Source organism: Phocoena phocoena, chromosome 7 (genome assembly GCF_963924675.1).
Source record: "Phocoena phocoena chromosome 7, mPhoPho1.1, whole genome shotgun sequence".
Taxonomy (NCBI): domain Eukaryota; kingdom Metazoa; phylum Chordata; class Mammalia; order Artiodactyla; family Phocoenidae; genus Phocoena; species Phocoena phocoena.
Genome location: NC_089225.1, coordinates 11117940 through 11131368, shown reverse-complemented (window position 1 = coordinate 11131368; position 13429 = coordinate 11117940). Strand labels below are relative to the sequence as shown.

Genomic DNA, 13429 nt, shown 5'->3' with positions numbered 1-13429 from the left:
GTGGTCCTGAGAGGGGAGCCAGTGGGCACCGGCAGGGGCTGAGGTGCCTGCCCAGCCCTGCCCACCTTCCTCCTCCCCTGCTCTCCCCCCTTTCCATCGCTCTGCCTGGTCCCTGCAGGGCCGTCCAACATGCCACTCCTGGGACGTGGGCCCAGCTACCAGAGTCAGCCTGCTTGGCCCTGCCCTGCTGCCCCTTGCTCAGACACAGGGCTTCTGGGCATGGAACTGATAGGGACAATTTTAGGGGAAGAAGTGGGGAGCAGTTCTCATCTGTGTCACCCGGCTCAACAGTGGAGCCTCAATGCATGTCACCGGACAAACTAAAAATTCAGTCTGCAGACCATTTAGGGCCACATGACCTGAGGCTGGGAGGGACATTTTTTCCTCTGTCCTGTAGATGACTGTCACCTGGGCCACATCCTGCCCTGTTCTGGGTTTAACATCATGCACAGCCCCAAATCCAGACCCCGAGTGTGGCAGTGACCCTGGCAAAGCTGGGTGGACCGCCGGGGGGATAGGGGTGGGGAGAGTGGAGAGTGGGGCCTGCCTAGAGGGCCCAGGTTCCCTCTGAAAACCCATGGACTGACTCACCAATGCCCTCCTTCATCCCAGGATCCTTTCCTGCCTTCAGTGGGGCTGTGGGTCATGGTGTCCTGGGTCCTGCAGTCTGAATCCTGGTGCCCTCTTCCCAGCCTGTGTTAATCATGTTTGCATTTTCTGATGTTTTGACACCTTAAAAAGCTTGCTGGTGGGTTGGGGTTAGCAGGTGCAAACTATTGTATCTAGAATGGATAAACAACAAGGTCCTACTGTAGAGCACAGGGAACTGTATTCAATATCCTGCAATAAACCATAATGGAAAAGAATATATATATATATATATAGATAGATAGATAGATAGATAGATATAGATCACTTTGCTATACACCAAAAACTAACACAACATTGTAAATCAACTACACTTCAATAAAGAAAAAAAAAAGCTTGCTGGCTGCAGAGAGACTGTCCCTCCCAGTGCTAGCCAATTGTTAGAGACAGCAAAGGGCTCAGCCTGGAGCATCTCCTTACCTGACTCTCACACACCAAGCCAATATCCCCTCCCCTAAATCATGCCAAGGCGAGGTACCAGGCAACTTGAGACCACTCCTATAGCCTGAAGTCCACCAGAAGCATTCACATTGGCCAGTCCTGAGCTCATCGCCCTGCCCTGCCCCGCCCCGCCCTGCCCTGCCCCGCCCCGCCCTGCCCGCGGCCACAGGGACACAGGGACACAGGCTCTGGCTTGGCTTTCCCTCACTCCTGCTCCTCCTTCCTGACCAAACCTGGTGCTTCCCCATGTGGCCCTGCCTGGCACGGTGCGCCCTGTCTTCTCAGGAGACGCAAGGAATAAATTCTTCTGTCAATGGCACTGGCCTCTCTAGCTGTCATTATGTCAGCTCTATAAAATCTCCTGCTTACACAGCCCAAGGCCCATCTCTTTTTTCTCTCTCTGCACTGACTCCCTAACCCCTTCTCCTGTTCTCGGACTGCAGGCCACAGCTCCCAACCAGACTTCTGTTTCTCCCCTCTTGCCCTTCAATGAACCTTGCAGACGTGCACCACCCATGACCTTGTCTGCAGTACTATTAAATAAGGTATAATTTCACCCTTAAATTAGCCCAGAATGTCTACAGTGTTAATATTCACACTGGGGAGAGAGCAGCCAAGCGGGCTCCTTCAGGCCCTGGTGGGCAGGGGAATGAAAATGAAATCAAGCTCTTTGCAGAGGGATTTGGCAAAATATGTCAAGACTTTAAAAACAGGACTTATCAAAAGAATGATCTTATTATCATTTTAAAATTTCTAACTTTAATTTTTTTAATTGAAGTATAGTTGACTTACAACATTGTATTAATTTCAGGTGTACAATTGGTAATTTGACATTTTAATAGGTTATACTCTGTATAGAGTTATTATAAAATTTTGGCTTTTTCACTGTGCTGTACATTACATCCCTGGTAACTTATCTATTTATTTAGTTTTAACTTACCTATTTCATATCTTGTAGTTTGTACCTCTTAATCCCCTTATCCATTTTGCCCCTCCCCCCACCTCTCTCCTCCCTGGCAACCACCAGTTGGTTCTCTGTATCTGTTTGTCTGTTTCTGCCTTGCTATGTTTGATCATTTGTTTTATTTTTTAGATTCCACATATAAGTGATATTATATAGTATTTGTCTTTCTTTGCCTGACTTATTTCACTGAGCATAATACCCTCCAGGTCAACCAATGTTGTCACATTTGGTAAAATTTATTCTTTTTTTATGGCTGAGTAGTATGCCATTGCATCTATATACCACATCTTCTTTATCCATTCATCTGTTGATGGACACTTAGGTTGCTTCCATATTTTGGCTATTGTAACTAGTGCTGCTATGAACATTGGGGTGCATGTATCTTTTCAAATTTGTGTTTTTGTTTTCTTTGGATAAATACCCAGGACTGGAATTGCTGGATTGTATGCTAGTTCTATTTTTAATTTTTGATAAATCTCCATAGTGTTCTCCATAGTGCCTCCACCAATTTACATTCCCACCGCCAGCATAGGAGGTTCACTTTTTTCCACATCCTCACCAACACCTGTTATCTCGTCTTTTTTTAAAAAAGTAAATTTATTTATTTTTGGCTGCGTTGGGTCTTTATCACTGTGCGGGCTTTCTCTAGTTCTCTAGTTGCGGCGAGCGGGGGCTACTCCTTGCTGCGGTGTGCCGCCTTCTCATTGTGGTGGCTTGTTGCAGAGCAAGGGCTCTAGGCACGTGGGCTCAGTAGTTGTGGCTGGTGGGCTCTAGAGTGCAGGCTCAGTAGTTGTGGCGCATGGGCTTAGTTGCTCTGCGGCATGTGGGATCTTCCTGGACCAGGGCTCGAACCTCTGTCCCCTGCATTGGCAAATGGATTCTTAACCACTGCGCCACCAGGGAAGTCCCTTTTTTCTTTTTCATATAGCCATTCTGATAGGTGTGAGGTGATATCTTATTGTGGTTTTGATTTGCATTTCCCTGATGATATCTTTTCATGTGCCTGTTGCCCATCTGTATATCAAAAGGAAATGATTTTACACACTGATAAGGGCTTTCATCACAATGTGGCTTTCATCACAATTGTGACTTTCATCACAATGCTATTTATAATAGAAAGAACCGAAATAGCCCATAAGGGACTGTGTTAATAAACAGGACATGTCCATTCCACCAAAAACAAAAAAATTCACATTAACAATGTCTGCATTTCAAAAATTATTTTTAAAAATGGTAAAAAAAAATGAGAAAATGTTAATTTTTAAGTGATAAGGATTACTAGAATTGAATGAGAAAGATGAAAACTTTATAGTAAGATGTGCAAAAAGCACAGCGAATTCCCAAAAGAAATTTCAATATATATATGATGATAATAGCATGGTGATGAAGACAGCTCATTTAGATTACAGCTTCATCTTGTAATAGCTGCATATGACCTTAGGCAAGTCAATTAAGCTGTTAACATAGTAACATTATTTATAAGATAAAAATAGTATCAAATTCGCAGAAGTATATTGGAGATAAAATATGACCTTTCATGTAAAGTTTTCGAATAACGTCTGGCGCAAAGCAAACAATAAACTATCATTTAGTTGATATAAGTAATCATTTAAATTCATATGGAGTGTATCCTACACACACATACACATTTGTATTTGTAGGGTAGATGTATGGAATAACTGCAAGGTTAAACAAGAAATCATTACAGCCCGTGCCTCAAGGAAGGGGAATGAGGGAAGGTAGTAGTTGAGAAGAAGAGAAACTTCCCACCCGGCACGCTTAAAAATTCATATAATCTAAAAAAAGGCAACACAATCCTACAGAGAAGTTAAAATTTAAAAAAAATTTCACTTTCAATCCATCCCCTTAATTACAGTCCCGCATACACTATTTTTCCCGAGTATTTTTTTGCAGAGACGAATGTACTGTTTCCCTTTTTACGAAGACTGCAATCTACATTCTTTATATGCGTACCCTTCAGTATCGAAGCATCTTCCCGCCAACTGCTGTTGGATAAAACACCATGTACAGTAGTCAGCCCTCCGTATCTGCGGTTCCGCACCGCAAATTCGACCAACCCCAGGTAGAAATATTCAAAAAAAAATTCCAAAGCTCCGAAAAGCAAAGCTTGAATTTTTGTGCACCAGCAACTATGTACATATTATTCGCAGTGTATTTACAACTATTTACTTAATGCATTTTATTAGGTATAACAACTAATACCTAATTACAAGTAAGCAAAGTATTACAGGAGGATGTGCGTAGGTTATACTCAAATGCTACGCCATTTCATATAAGGGACTTGAGGATCCTCAGATTTTGGCATCGTGCAGGGCTCCTGGCACCAAACACCCAACAAGACAGCGGGGTGGACTTCACGAGCTAATAGCGGGATGCCCCACACCTCTAAACCCAAGCCCCAGTCCTCAGGCCCACGTGGTCCGAGGACCCCTTCCCGGGCTGTTTTCGGTGATGCCTGTCGGAAGAGCCCTGCCCACCTTGCTATGCCTTCCGGACAGCGCCTCAGGCAGAGCGGCGGACAGCCCGGCCTTCTGCGCGCCGTGGGCCTGGGAGGACCCCAGCGACAGTCCCAGCGCAGGGCCCGGTGGACGCGGCCGCGGTGGTGGCGGGCGTTGTGACTGACGGCGCCGGTTGTCTCCCGAAGGAACTCGGCTGGCCACCCTCGCCGCCCTGGCTGACACTCGTGCGGCCGACGCCATGTCTGTGAGCGAGATCTTCGTGGAGCTGCAGGGCTTTTTGGCTGCCGAGCAGGACATCCGAGAGGCGAGCCCCCTCTCTCCCCATCCCCTTTCCCTCTCCTTGCCTAGCTGGGCCGCGACGCCCGGCCCTCCTCCGTCGCTCAGATTCGAGCGGTGGGGAAGCCTCTGGGGGTGGGTTGCTCCCGTCTTGTTTTGGCTCAGGGCACTTCCCTCCCCCGGCCACCGATTCTGCTGCCAGGTTCTGGTTCCCTGTGTTCGGGGCTCGGTTCCTTGGCATCACCTACCTCATTTGGGTGTCAGTTTTTCTCCTTTTTAGCGTATGATTATGTGGAAGCCTCAGTTAGCGCATGGGACTCAGACGACACGTGTTTGTTGTGTTTGTTTATTGGTGTCTTAAAAGCACGTGTGCCCTTCTCTTTAAAACTCTCCTATGGCTTCTCATTCCACGTAGGATAAAAATCCAGACTACTGTGACTCACAGGTCTCTCTCTCCAGTCTCATTTTACGCCTTCTTCCCTTGTGTGTTATGCTCAGTTTACCTCCCTTTTATTCCTCTAGTTCCCCAAATAGCTTCCTGCCTCAGGACTTTTGCACGTACTGCTTACTTTTCCCGGAATGCACTACTTTTCCACTCTTTTCCTGGTTGTCTCGTGTTCACCTCCTTGATGTCAAAATGTGAATAATTTTTTACCCTGTTATGTTTACTTCTAGTAGTGCGTTACCATTAAAAAAAATTGTGTGATGGTTATTTTTTAAACGCCTCCCGCATTATACTCTAAAGGAAGGAAGGGACTGCCTGCTTGGTTCCTCAGTAGTTACACAGTGCCTAAAAATGTGCTCAGTGAATATTTGTAAAATGAGTGAATGAAAAATACCCGATCCTTGTATTGCGTTTCATTCTTCTCTTGTTGGTTTACGTGTGGGTGCCTCATCTCCTTTAGTGTTGGAGTGGGATATTTTGGGTGAGTGGGTGGCAATTAGCCTTTGAAGTCTATATCAGGAATCCAAGGCTTTTTAGTGACTTCCCGAAGGTCTCATAGAGGAAGTAAGTGGAAAAGTCAGAATTCAAATCTGGATATTTTGTGCACCATTCATGTCCTTGTAAATGTTGCTAGTGTTTTGAATCTACGTGAAGGTGTCATAGATCAAATATGCTATTTAGTATATATTTGGTTTGAGGCTATGATAATATAATGATTATTTGGATTTATTTGATATTTTCATCTTTAATTCTTTCTAGGAAATCCGAAAAGTTGTACAGAGTTTAGAACAAACAGCTCGAGAGATTTTAACGCTACTGCAAGGGGTCCATCAGGGTGCTGGGTTTCAGGACAGTAAGTTCTTCGTTTTGATTTTGAAGGTTTTTATCCAATTTATTGATCTCTCATTTAAAGAGTTAATTTACATCCAGAAGGCATATCAAATCTGTATTATTTACTCTGAAAAATGTCTCTCATGCTTTATGGTGAGTAAAAATTGGTGAAGTGGGTGAGTTGATCATTTTACAGATTTCCAGAATTCTGTGTATTTTGATATTCTAGTTTCACGTAGGTGGAAATAGGAATGTTTTCTCCTGTGATAGTTATACTGATGATAATTGTGGTAGTTTCATAGCTGATTTTCTAGTTTCACGTAGGTGGAAATAGGAATGTTTTCTCCTGTGATAGAGTTATACTGATGATAATTGTGGTAGTTTCATAGCTGTCTTGTGTATCTAGCAACTTTTATCTGGCTCTTTTTCTTAAACCCACTCTTTCAGTCATTGAAAATAATTTAATATGCATTTGTAGATAATGAAATGGCCAGTGTAAAATGTTGTCAATGTGTTTACAGGCAGCTCTTCTTTGGGTATCAAGTACGAGAAGTTTAGACATGGAACCTCCATTGTAAGATGTAGTCAGCACAACTGAGAGAGCTGAAATATAGTTTCAGATAGATAATGATATAATGATGTAATTAACAGGTGTCAGGGGCAAGTCATTTTTCTAGGTGATACAGAGTTGGTCAGCCTGATTGAGAATAATTATAAAGCTGCCTTTTGACCAAATATGGGAGCTAGAAGCAGTCCAATTTTAGGCATCCTTTGGGGACTGACTAGGAAAGGCAGCTTAAAGATGAGGTTATTTATGACAGTTTACCAGTACGTTACCCAACATATTCCCTTTTAGCAATTTTTTGTTTGTTTATTTTTTAGTAGGGAAGCTAGATATGAAATTTTGAGAGCCAGATTGAAAGCAGAGCTGCATACCCTACATTTGGTCATGAGATTTAAAAAAAATTTCCAGGTAGACTACATAGATTGTTAAGCAAGAAGTGTATTTGAAATCTGCTCAGTCTGTCATTATTATGTTTGATTATCTTTTTGTGATCAGTTCCAAAGAGGTGTTTGAAAGCTCGAGAACATTTTGGTACAGTAAAAACACATCTGACGTCTTTGAAGACCAAGTTTCCTGCTGAACAGTATTACAGGTTTGTAAGACAACTAACATCTTTTATAACGTTAAGTAAAAAAAGGCAAGAGAAAAATTATATGTACTAAAATGATTGCTTCGGTAAAAATCCCTCTACTTAGGAGAAGCAACAGAAAGGAAATGGAACTGTTAATAGTGGTGGTATTTTAATGGTGACAAAATTGTTGATTTTATTTTTTTCTCCCTTTTACTTTCAAAATTTTCTTAAGGAACATGTATAATTTTTGCAATGAAAAGGTAATTAAAAGAAAATATGTATTGTGTGAAGGTCAAAATAGAGAATATCTTTCTAGTATACTTGTGAAGTTGGATGAACCCTATCTTTGCTGTTAAGGTTATGAGATTAAGTGGCAGTGTATGTGTGTGTGTATAAATATACTGAATATCGAATTTCACTGCCAAGTGACATATGTGGGTAATATGCTGTATCTCCTTGAATGTACAACACTATTAATTTTAAGATACAATGTTATTTTTCATACCACTAGGGAAAAAATTTGTTAATCATAATTGTGAAATGTAGATTGTACAATACATCATGATTTCGTAGATGTTAAACTGGGAAAAACTGAGTGTTGATGAAATATAGTAAATAGGAACCTAAACTTTTCTACTTACGCTTGCTTTCTCACTAGAGAAGATGTTCTTTTAAGACACGTTATAGGCAAGGAATAGTTAGGACATGTATGTGGGGAGTGGATAGTATAACCTCACAAGATTCTTTCAAGGTAGGGGCCCGCAAACTACTGTGGCCTTTTATATTTTATATAAATATATTTATATTTTAAAGAGTTGTTAAGAAAAAAAAAAACAAGAGTATGTGACAGAGACTGAAAGTGACCCACAAAGCCTCAATCACAGAAAAGGTTTGCTGACCCCTGCTGTAAGGTAATAACTGATGCTTAGAGAAGTAGGACAATAGAACTGGCAGGGTCTTTAGAGACCATGCTGTTTGGAGTTCACACACAGGCTGCCCTCTGGCTGATTTGGACCTCAGAATGTTTTGTTTGGCCTGGGTTTTGTTGAAAGATGGTCTTGAATTTGTTGCCACATTTGAAAATCAGGAGGCATAGCATAAATATCTAGGGGTTGTAAAATTTCTATTTCTTTTTCAGGCTCCTAGCTTGGTTTAACCGCAGTATCCCAAGGTTTTAAGTTCACCTGGTTAGTGACTGCAAATGGTAGTTATTTCCTATGTGTGTGAATCAGGAGTTTCTTGATACCCTGCACTCAGTTCAGAGAATAACACAGTCAGGTGCTGAGGCTGATGTACAGTTGTGGCACTCATCAATCTTCATTCGCCCACATTTATTTTTCTCAGAGCAGTGTTATTGTATTTACTGATTAAACTTCTAAAGCACAGTTGCTCTTGTCCATAGCCTTTGGTTGTAAAGTTTTGCATTCATCAAAATTGGACCATGCTTCTCATTCATTAAAATTATAGTAAGTAATTGTTATAAATTTGGACTGGCAAATCCAGTCCAGTGTACTTAACGCTGATTCCATCTCATATACTTAAATGTCACATTGCTCTTACACGTTTTATAAGTTTTATTTGAAAATGGCCCCACTCCTCACGTGTCTGGCCATGGCTGCCCCCGTTCTGTCTTTCTGACGCTGGTGCCTCACACTCGCTGCAGGTTTCACGAGCACTGGAGGTTTGTGCTACAGCGCCTGGTCTTCTTGGCAGCCTTCGTCGTGTACTTGGAGTCGGAGACCCTGGTGACTCGAGAGGCGGTCACGGAGATCCTTGGCAGTGAGTGTCCGCAGGCGTGTCTACCTGCAGGGCCAGCTGAGGTTTTGGCAGGGGGGCTTTCTATTTATGGAAACAAATGAGAGCTAAATGGAAAACGGGTTACTTGGAAACAGAAAAACTAAAAATATGTAGTGGCTTGCTCTTTGTACTTGGGCGTTCCTTTGAGTTTTTAAAAACGTCAAGCCTACAGAAAAGTTGAAAGAACAGTACAGTGAACCCCTGTGTACCCCTCACTTAGATCCTCTACTTGTTCACATTTTGGCCCATCTGCTTAGTCTCTTACTGTGTGTGCCTTGGGGGCACGTGTGAACCGTTTGAAAGCCGGGTGTAGACACCATGACTTGTCATTTCAGTGCTTCAGCATGCACTTCTAAAAACAAAGGTATTCTCAGACATAACATATATTCTTGGTGGTATTATTATTATTATTATTTTTGGTTGAAAATTTATTTATTATTTTTGGCTGCGTTGGGTCTTCATTGCTGCACGTGGGCTTTCTCTAGTTGCGGCGAGCAGGGGCTACTCTTCATTGTGGTGCGTGGGCTTCTCATTGCGGTGGTTTCTCTTGTTGCGGAGCACGGGCTCTAGGCGCGGGGGCTCAGTAGTTGCGGCGCACGGGCTTAGTTGCTCCGCGGCATGGGGGATCTTCCTGGACCAGGGCTCGAACCCATGTCCCCTGCATTGGCAGGCAGATTCTTAGCCACTGTGACACCAGGGAAACCCTTTGGTGGTATTATATTTTGAAAGAAGAATGGAAGGAAAAATTGAATTCTGCTTGAGAGCATGAAAAGTCCACAGTGCCAAGGATATGTCCACATTCAAAAGATAGTTTTGAAGGACTTGTTCCTTTTTCACTTTGAGAGAAATTACACGTGTGTGTATGTGTCTGTAGTTTAAAAAGTTTTTCGGTGTAAGTTGTATTTCCATCACGACCTTGTCTTTGTTATATTTTCTAGTTGAGCCAGATCGGGAGAAGGGATTTCACCTGGATGTAGAAGATTATCTCTCAGGAGTTCTCATTCTTGCTAGTGAACTGGTAAGAAGCTTAGTGATTTGTCATTTGCTCTTTTGATTTTTCCACTTCATTGTCAGTTTTTTAAAATGGGTACAAAAATTCAGAAGCCTCGTTCTTTTCTAAGCCACCTGTCGGTCACAGGGTAGTCATTGACTGTGTACTGTGTGTGTTAGGTTTTGCTGGGATAGCGGTTCAGACGATGAGGTGGCTGTGCACACTTAACTATTGTGTGCATTTTTAGAAGATGAGAATACCTCCTTTCAAAGTAGTGGTGAGGCATAGATTCCTGGTGACTGCATTAATTCATATAATTGTCTGGGGGAACAATTTAACTATATAACTGTATAAATTATTCTTGCCTTTATCTCCTTCATCTCCTGAGAAATTATCCCATAAAAGTAATTCAAAAGAAGAGAAAAAGCTGTTATAAAGGTGTTCACTATAACCTATTCATATTTATGAAAAGTTGGAGGCCACAGAAACTCCAACAAAAGGCCAATGATTTCTTAAGTTATTAAGTAAGTTAGTAAGATCAAGCAGTTGTCAGAACTGGAATTATGAGGGGCAGTATGGAGACGTGTTGCGGCCTGCGGGCCTGGTGGCCGCGGCCAGGAGGAGGAGCCCTGCTGTGACATCCCCGCTTCTCTGTCCCGCAGTCGAGACTGTCGGTCAACAGCGTGACCGCCGGAGACTACTCCCGGCCCCTGCACATCTCCACCTTCATCAACGAGCTGGATTCCGGCTTCCGCCTCCTCAACCTCAAAAACGACTCCCTGCGGAAGCGCTACGACGGCCTGAAGTACGACGTGAAGAAAGTGGAGGAGGTGGTCTACGACCTCTCCATCCGCGGCTTCAACAAGGAGACGGCGGCGGCCTGTGTGGAGAAGTAGGGGCTCTCCGCGCGCCCCGCGACCCCAGCCCGGCGCCTCTCACGGTCGTTAGGATGCCCATCGCTAAACACCGCGCTTCATTTTCTTAACCGGTTGTGTGGTGTATCAGAGTTGAAACACTTTTTTTGGGGGTGAAAGAATAGCCTTTACAAGGACAGAGTTTTTCTTTGTCGTTTCAGTGAATTTGCTCTGTGACTCAGTGTATTTCAGTTCTGTCAAAAAGTGTAAATGCCAACCTCTTGGTAAAGTTCTTTTCTTGCTTACCCTGATGCTGTCGATGTACTGATGGAGAGCTTTACTGTCTTGTTTGTGATTCTTCCAGGAGTGACCCTTGATGTTTTCTATATCCAAATTAGCCATCCATACCCAGGTATGCCCTGGATACCGTATAAAAATAGTTAACTCAAAAGGATGGTTGCCAAGCGAAGGACAAGTTATTTTATATTTTCCTTCCTCATTTTAAACCTTCTTAGTAAATCAGATGTTGAATTTTTTTGCAAGGGAAGTATAGCCCCAGGGTTCTCTCTCACTGCCATCAAAATATCAAAGATTAAACTGCAAAGTCAAGTTCAGCAGATTATTTGGGGACATTTTTGTATTAAGGATTGAGTAACATCATCTGGCTCTGCTTACCAGGTGGGGAGTAGGGGTAGTGTTTTGAAACACCTCTGTGTTCTGATGTTGCCTTAACATTCTGCTGTTGCAGCAGGTAAACATTGCGTCCACACACATCTTGAACTAACATTTCATATGATGTATTTCTGAGCTATGAAACTTTTTACCTAATAGCCAGGTAGACTGCTAGGTCTGGGAGTGTAAAGCCACTAATTCTCAGCACCCTGACTGGTGATGTTCTGACTGAAGAATGCTGTGCTTTGTCTGGAAGTAAGAGAAAACCTTGAATTAAAAAACAAACAAACAAATTAGCTGATTTAGTCATGTTTTTTCGAGTAAGCAATTCTCTCAGGTTGTTGATTATTCCAACAGTCACGTTTTACAGTTTTGGGCAAGTCACATGTATCTCATTGGCACCGCCCCCCTCCCAATTTTCAGGTAGTACTTGCCATGTAATTTTGCTGTTGAGATATTATTAAAATGGTGACTTAATCCACAGCATCTTGGAGCTCACTGAAGGGAAGGTGCCAGTGTGTCCAGAATAATAGGAAGTATTTAGAAGTGTCACCCTCTCATGCCTAATATGGGTTTGGGCTTCCTGTTTGTACAGTAGGATATTTGGCATGGCCATCAGAGCTGTTATCAGGCTGAGTTAAGGACCGATCAGATTTTCCATCATGAGGAAAGAAGTAGAAATGAGACATAAATTGCTATGCATAGTTGCATTTTAGAACAATTTTCTTGACAGCTCTTTCTGCAGAAGAATTTGGAAAGAAAAATGTTATAGAGTCTTAAAGTGCCTAGGATGGTCACCTCAAATGTGCGGTAATAGCACTGCCTGGACTGAGCATAAAAGGCTTTGAATTCCATGATCAGACATAGGCAGTAAGTTTGATCATCGCTTTCTTTGCCTCTTTAAGTACCAGTTCTGCTTGAGAACAGTAAAGTTCTTGGCAGAAGTTGTGGATTTCACTTTTCACAAATAACGTTTTAAGTGGAGGAGCACATTCTGGTTTTATACTCCGTTCGGGGATGTACAAGTGTCACGTGTATGATTATTCTGTTGTGTGTGTTGCCGGCTTGTTGTAAAGCAATAAAAACAGTTTCTTTCTTTTCTTTTTTTTTTTTTTTTGGTCTTTTTGTCACTTAGTGTGCTGCCATGAGAACTCTTCTACATGGGCAGTAAGTTCTGAATGGTTTTTGAGGCTGAAGAAGACTGGGGTGATGAGCCCACACTGCTGTGTGGTAGAGCAGCCACTGAGCTGTGTACTGTAAAGTGTAGGTAATGTTGCTGTGCTCTCCCCTGGTTGGGAGATAACTGGTATTTTAACTGAAGATGTTGGGAAGCCTTGGCTCTGGTTCTGGGACACCAAGATTGCTTTTTCCAACTTACGAAAATCAAGCAGGTTAGAGAGAATAGAGATGAGTTAGTGGATGCTTTCTTTATAGATATATTGATGAGGAGAAGATGAGAGCCCCATAAATACTAGAAAGGATTTGCCCTGTCTTAAACTTGAACAATGAGTGATGCTGAAGAGAATTTAATAAAGAGCAAAAGCTCCTTTGGCTGTGTTCTGAGACCTTGACTTGAGCAAGTGGCTACAGGGATGATTTGGATATGCAGGCTGCTCCTGCCATCGTTTCATGATTGTGCGCTCAGAAGTTGTAGCTTTCTTCTTTCGTGGTCTAGACCGAACTGTTTGTCCCAGGTAGCACATCACTGTCATGCCTCACACCAGAATAAGATTCTCCCTCAGCCTGAAACAGTTTCTTTTCTTGATGACTGTAATAAGCATTAAACAAATAAAAACAAACCATCCCCCTGCCCCCCATACAATACCATTTATGGGAGGCGAAACTGACAGGATGGTTGGTTGAATGAGGAAGGCATGAAGGAGACGGAGGCATC

General features: G+C 42.7%; 1 protein-coding gene across 1 annotated transcript; it reads left to right on the top strand.

The window, feature by feature from the left end:
* The first annotated feature begins 4609 nt into the window (after positions 1–4609).
* TSN (translin) lies at positions 4610–11634 on the top strand. The gene is made up of 6 exons (XM_065880687.1): positions 4610–4837; positions 6014–6107; positions 7146–7242; positions 8885–9000; positions 9957–10036; positions 10672–11634. Exons 1-6 carry the CDS (start codon positions 4772–4774, stop codon positions 10903–10905), a joined length of 687 nt encoding a protein of 228 aa, XP_065736759.1. The 5' UTR covers positions 4610–4771; the 3' UTR covers positions 10906–11634.
* The last annotated feature ends 1795 nt before the right edge of the window (positions 11635–13429 follow it).

What these genes read in the sequence shown, in the direction of transcription:
- TSN (XM_065880687.1), top strand. Translation starts at nt 4,772, where the DNA reads ATGTCTGTGAGCGAGATCTTCGTGGAGCTGCAGGGCTTTTTGGCTGCC. An exon ending in CCGAGCAGGACATCCGAGAG is followed by an intron (nt 4,838 to 6,013) that starts GCGAGCCCCCTC and finishes AATTCTTTCTAG; the next exon opens with GAAATCCGAAAAGTTGTACA. An exon ending in CCTGCTGAACAGTATTACAG is followed by an intron (nt 7,243 to 8,884) that starts GTTTGTAAGACA and finishes CACTCGCTGCAG; the next exon opens with GTTTCACGAGCACTGGAGGT.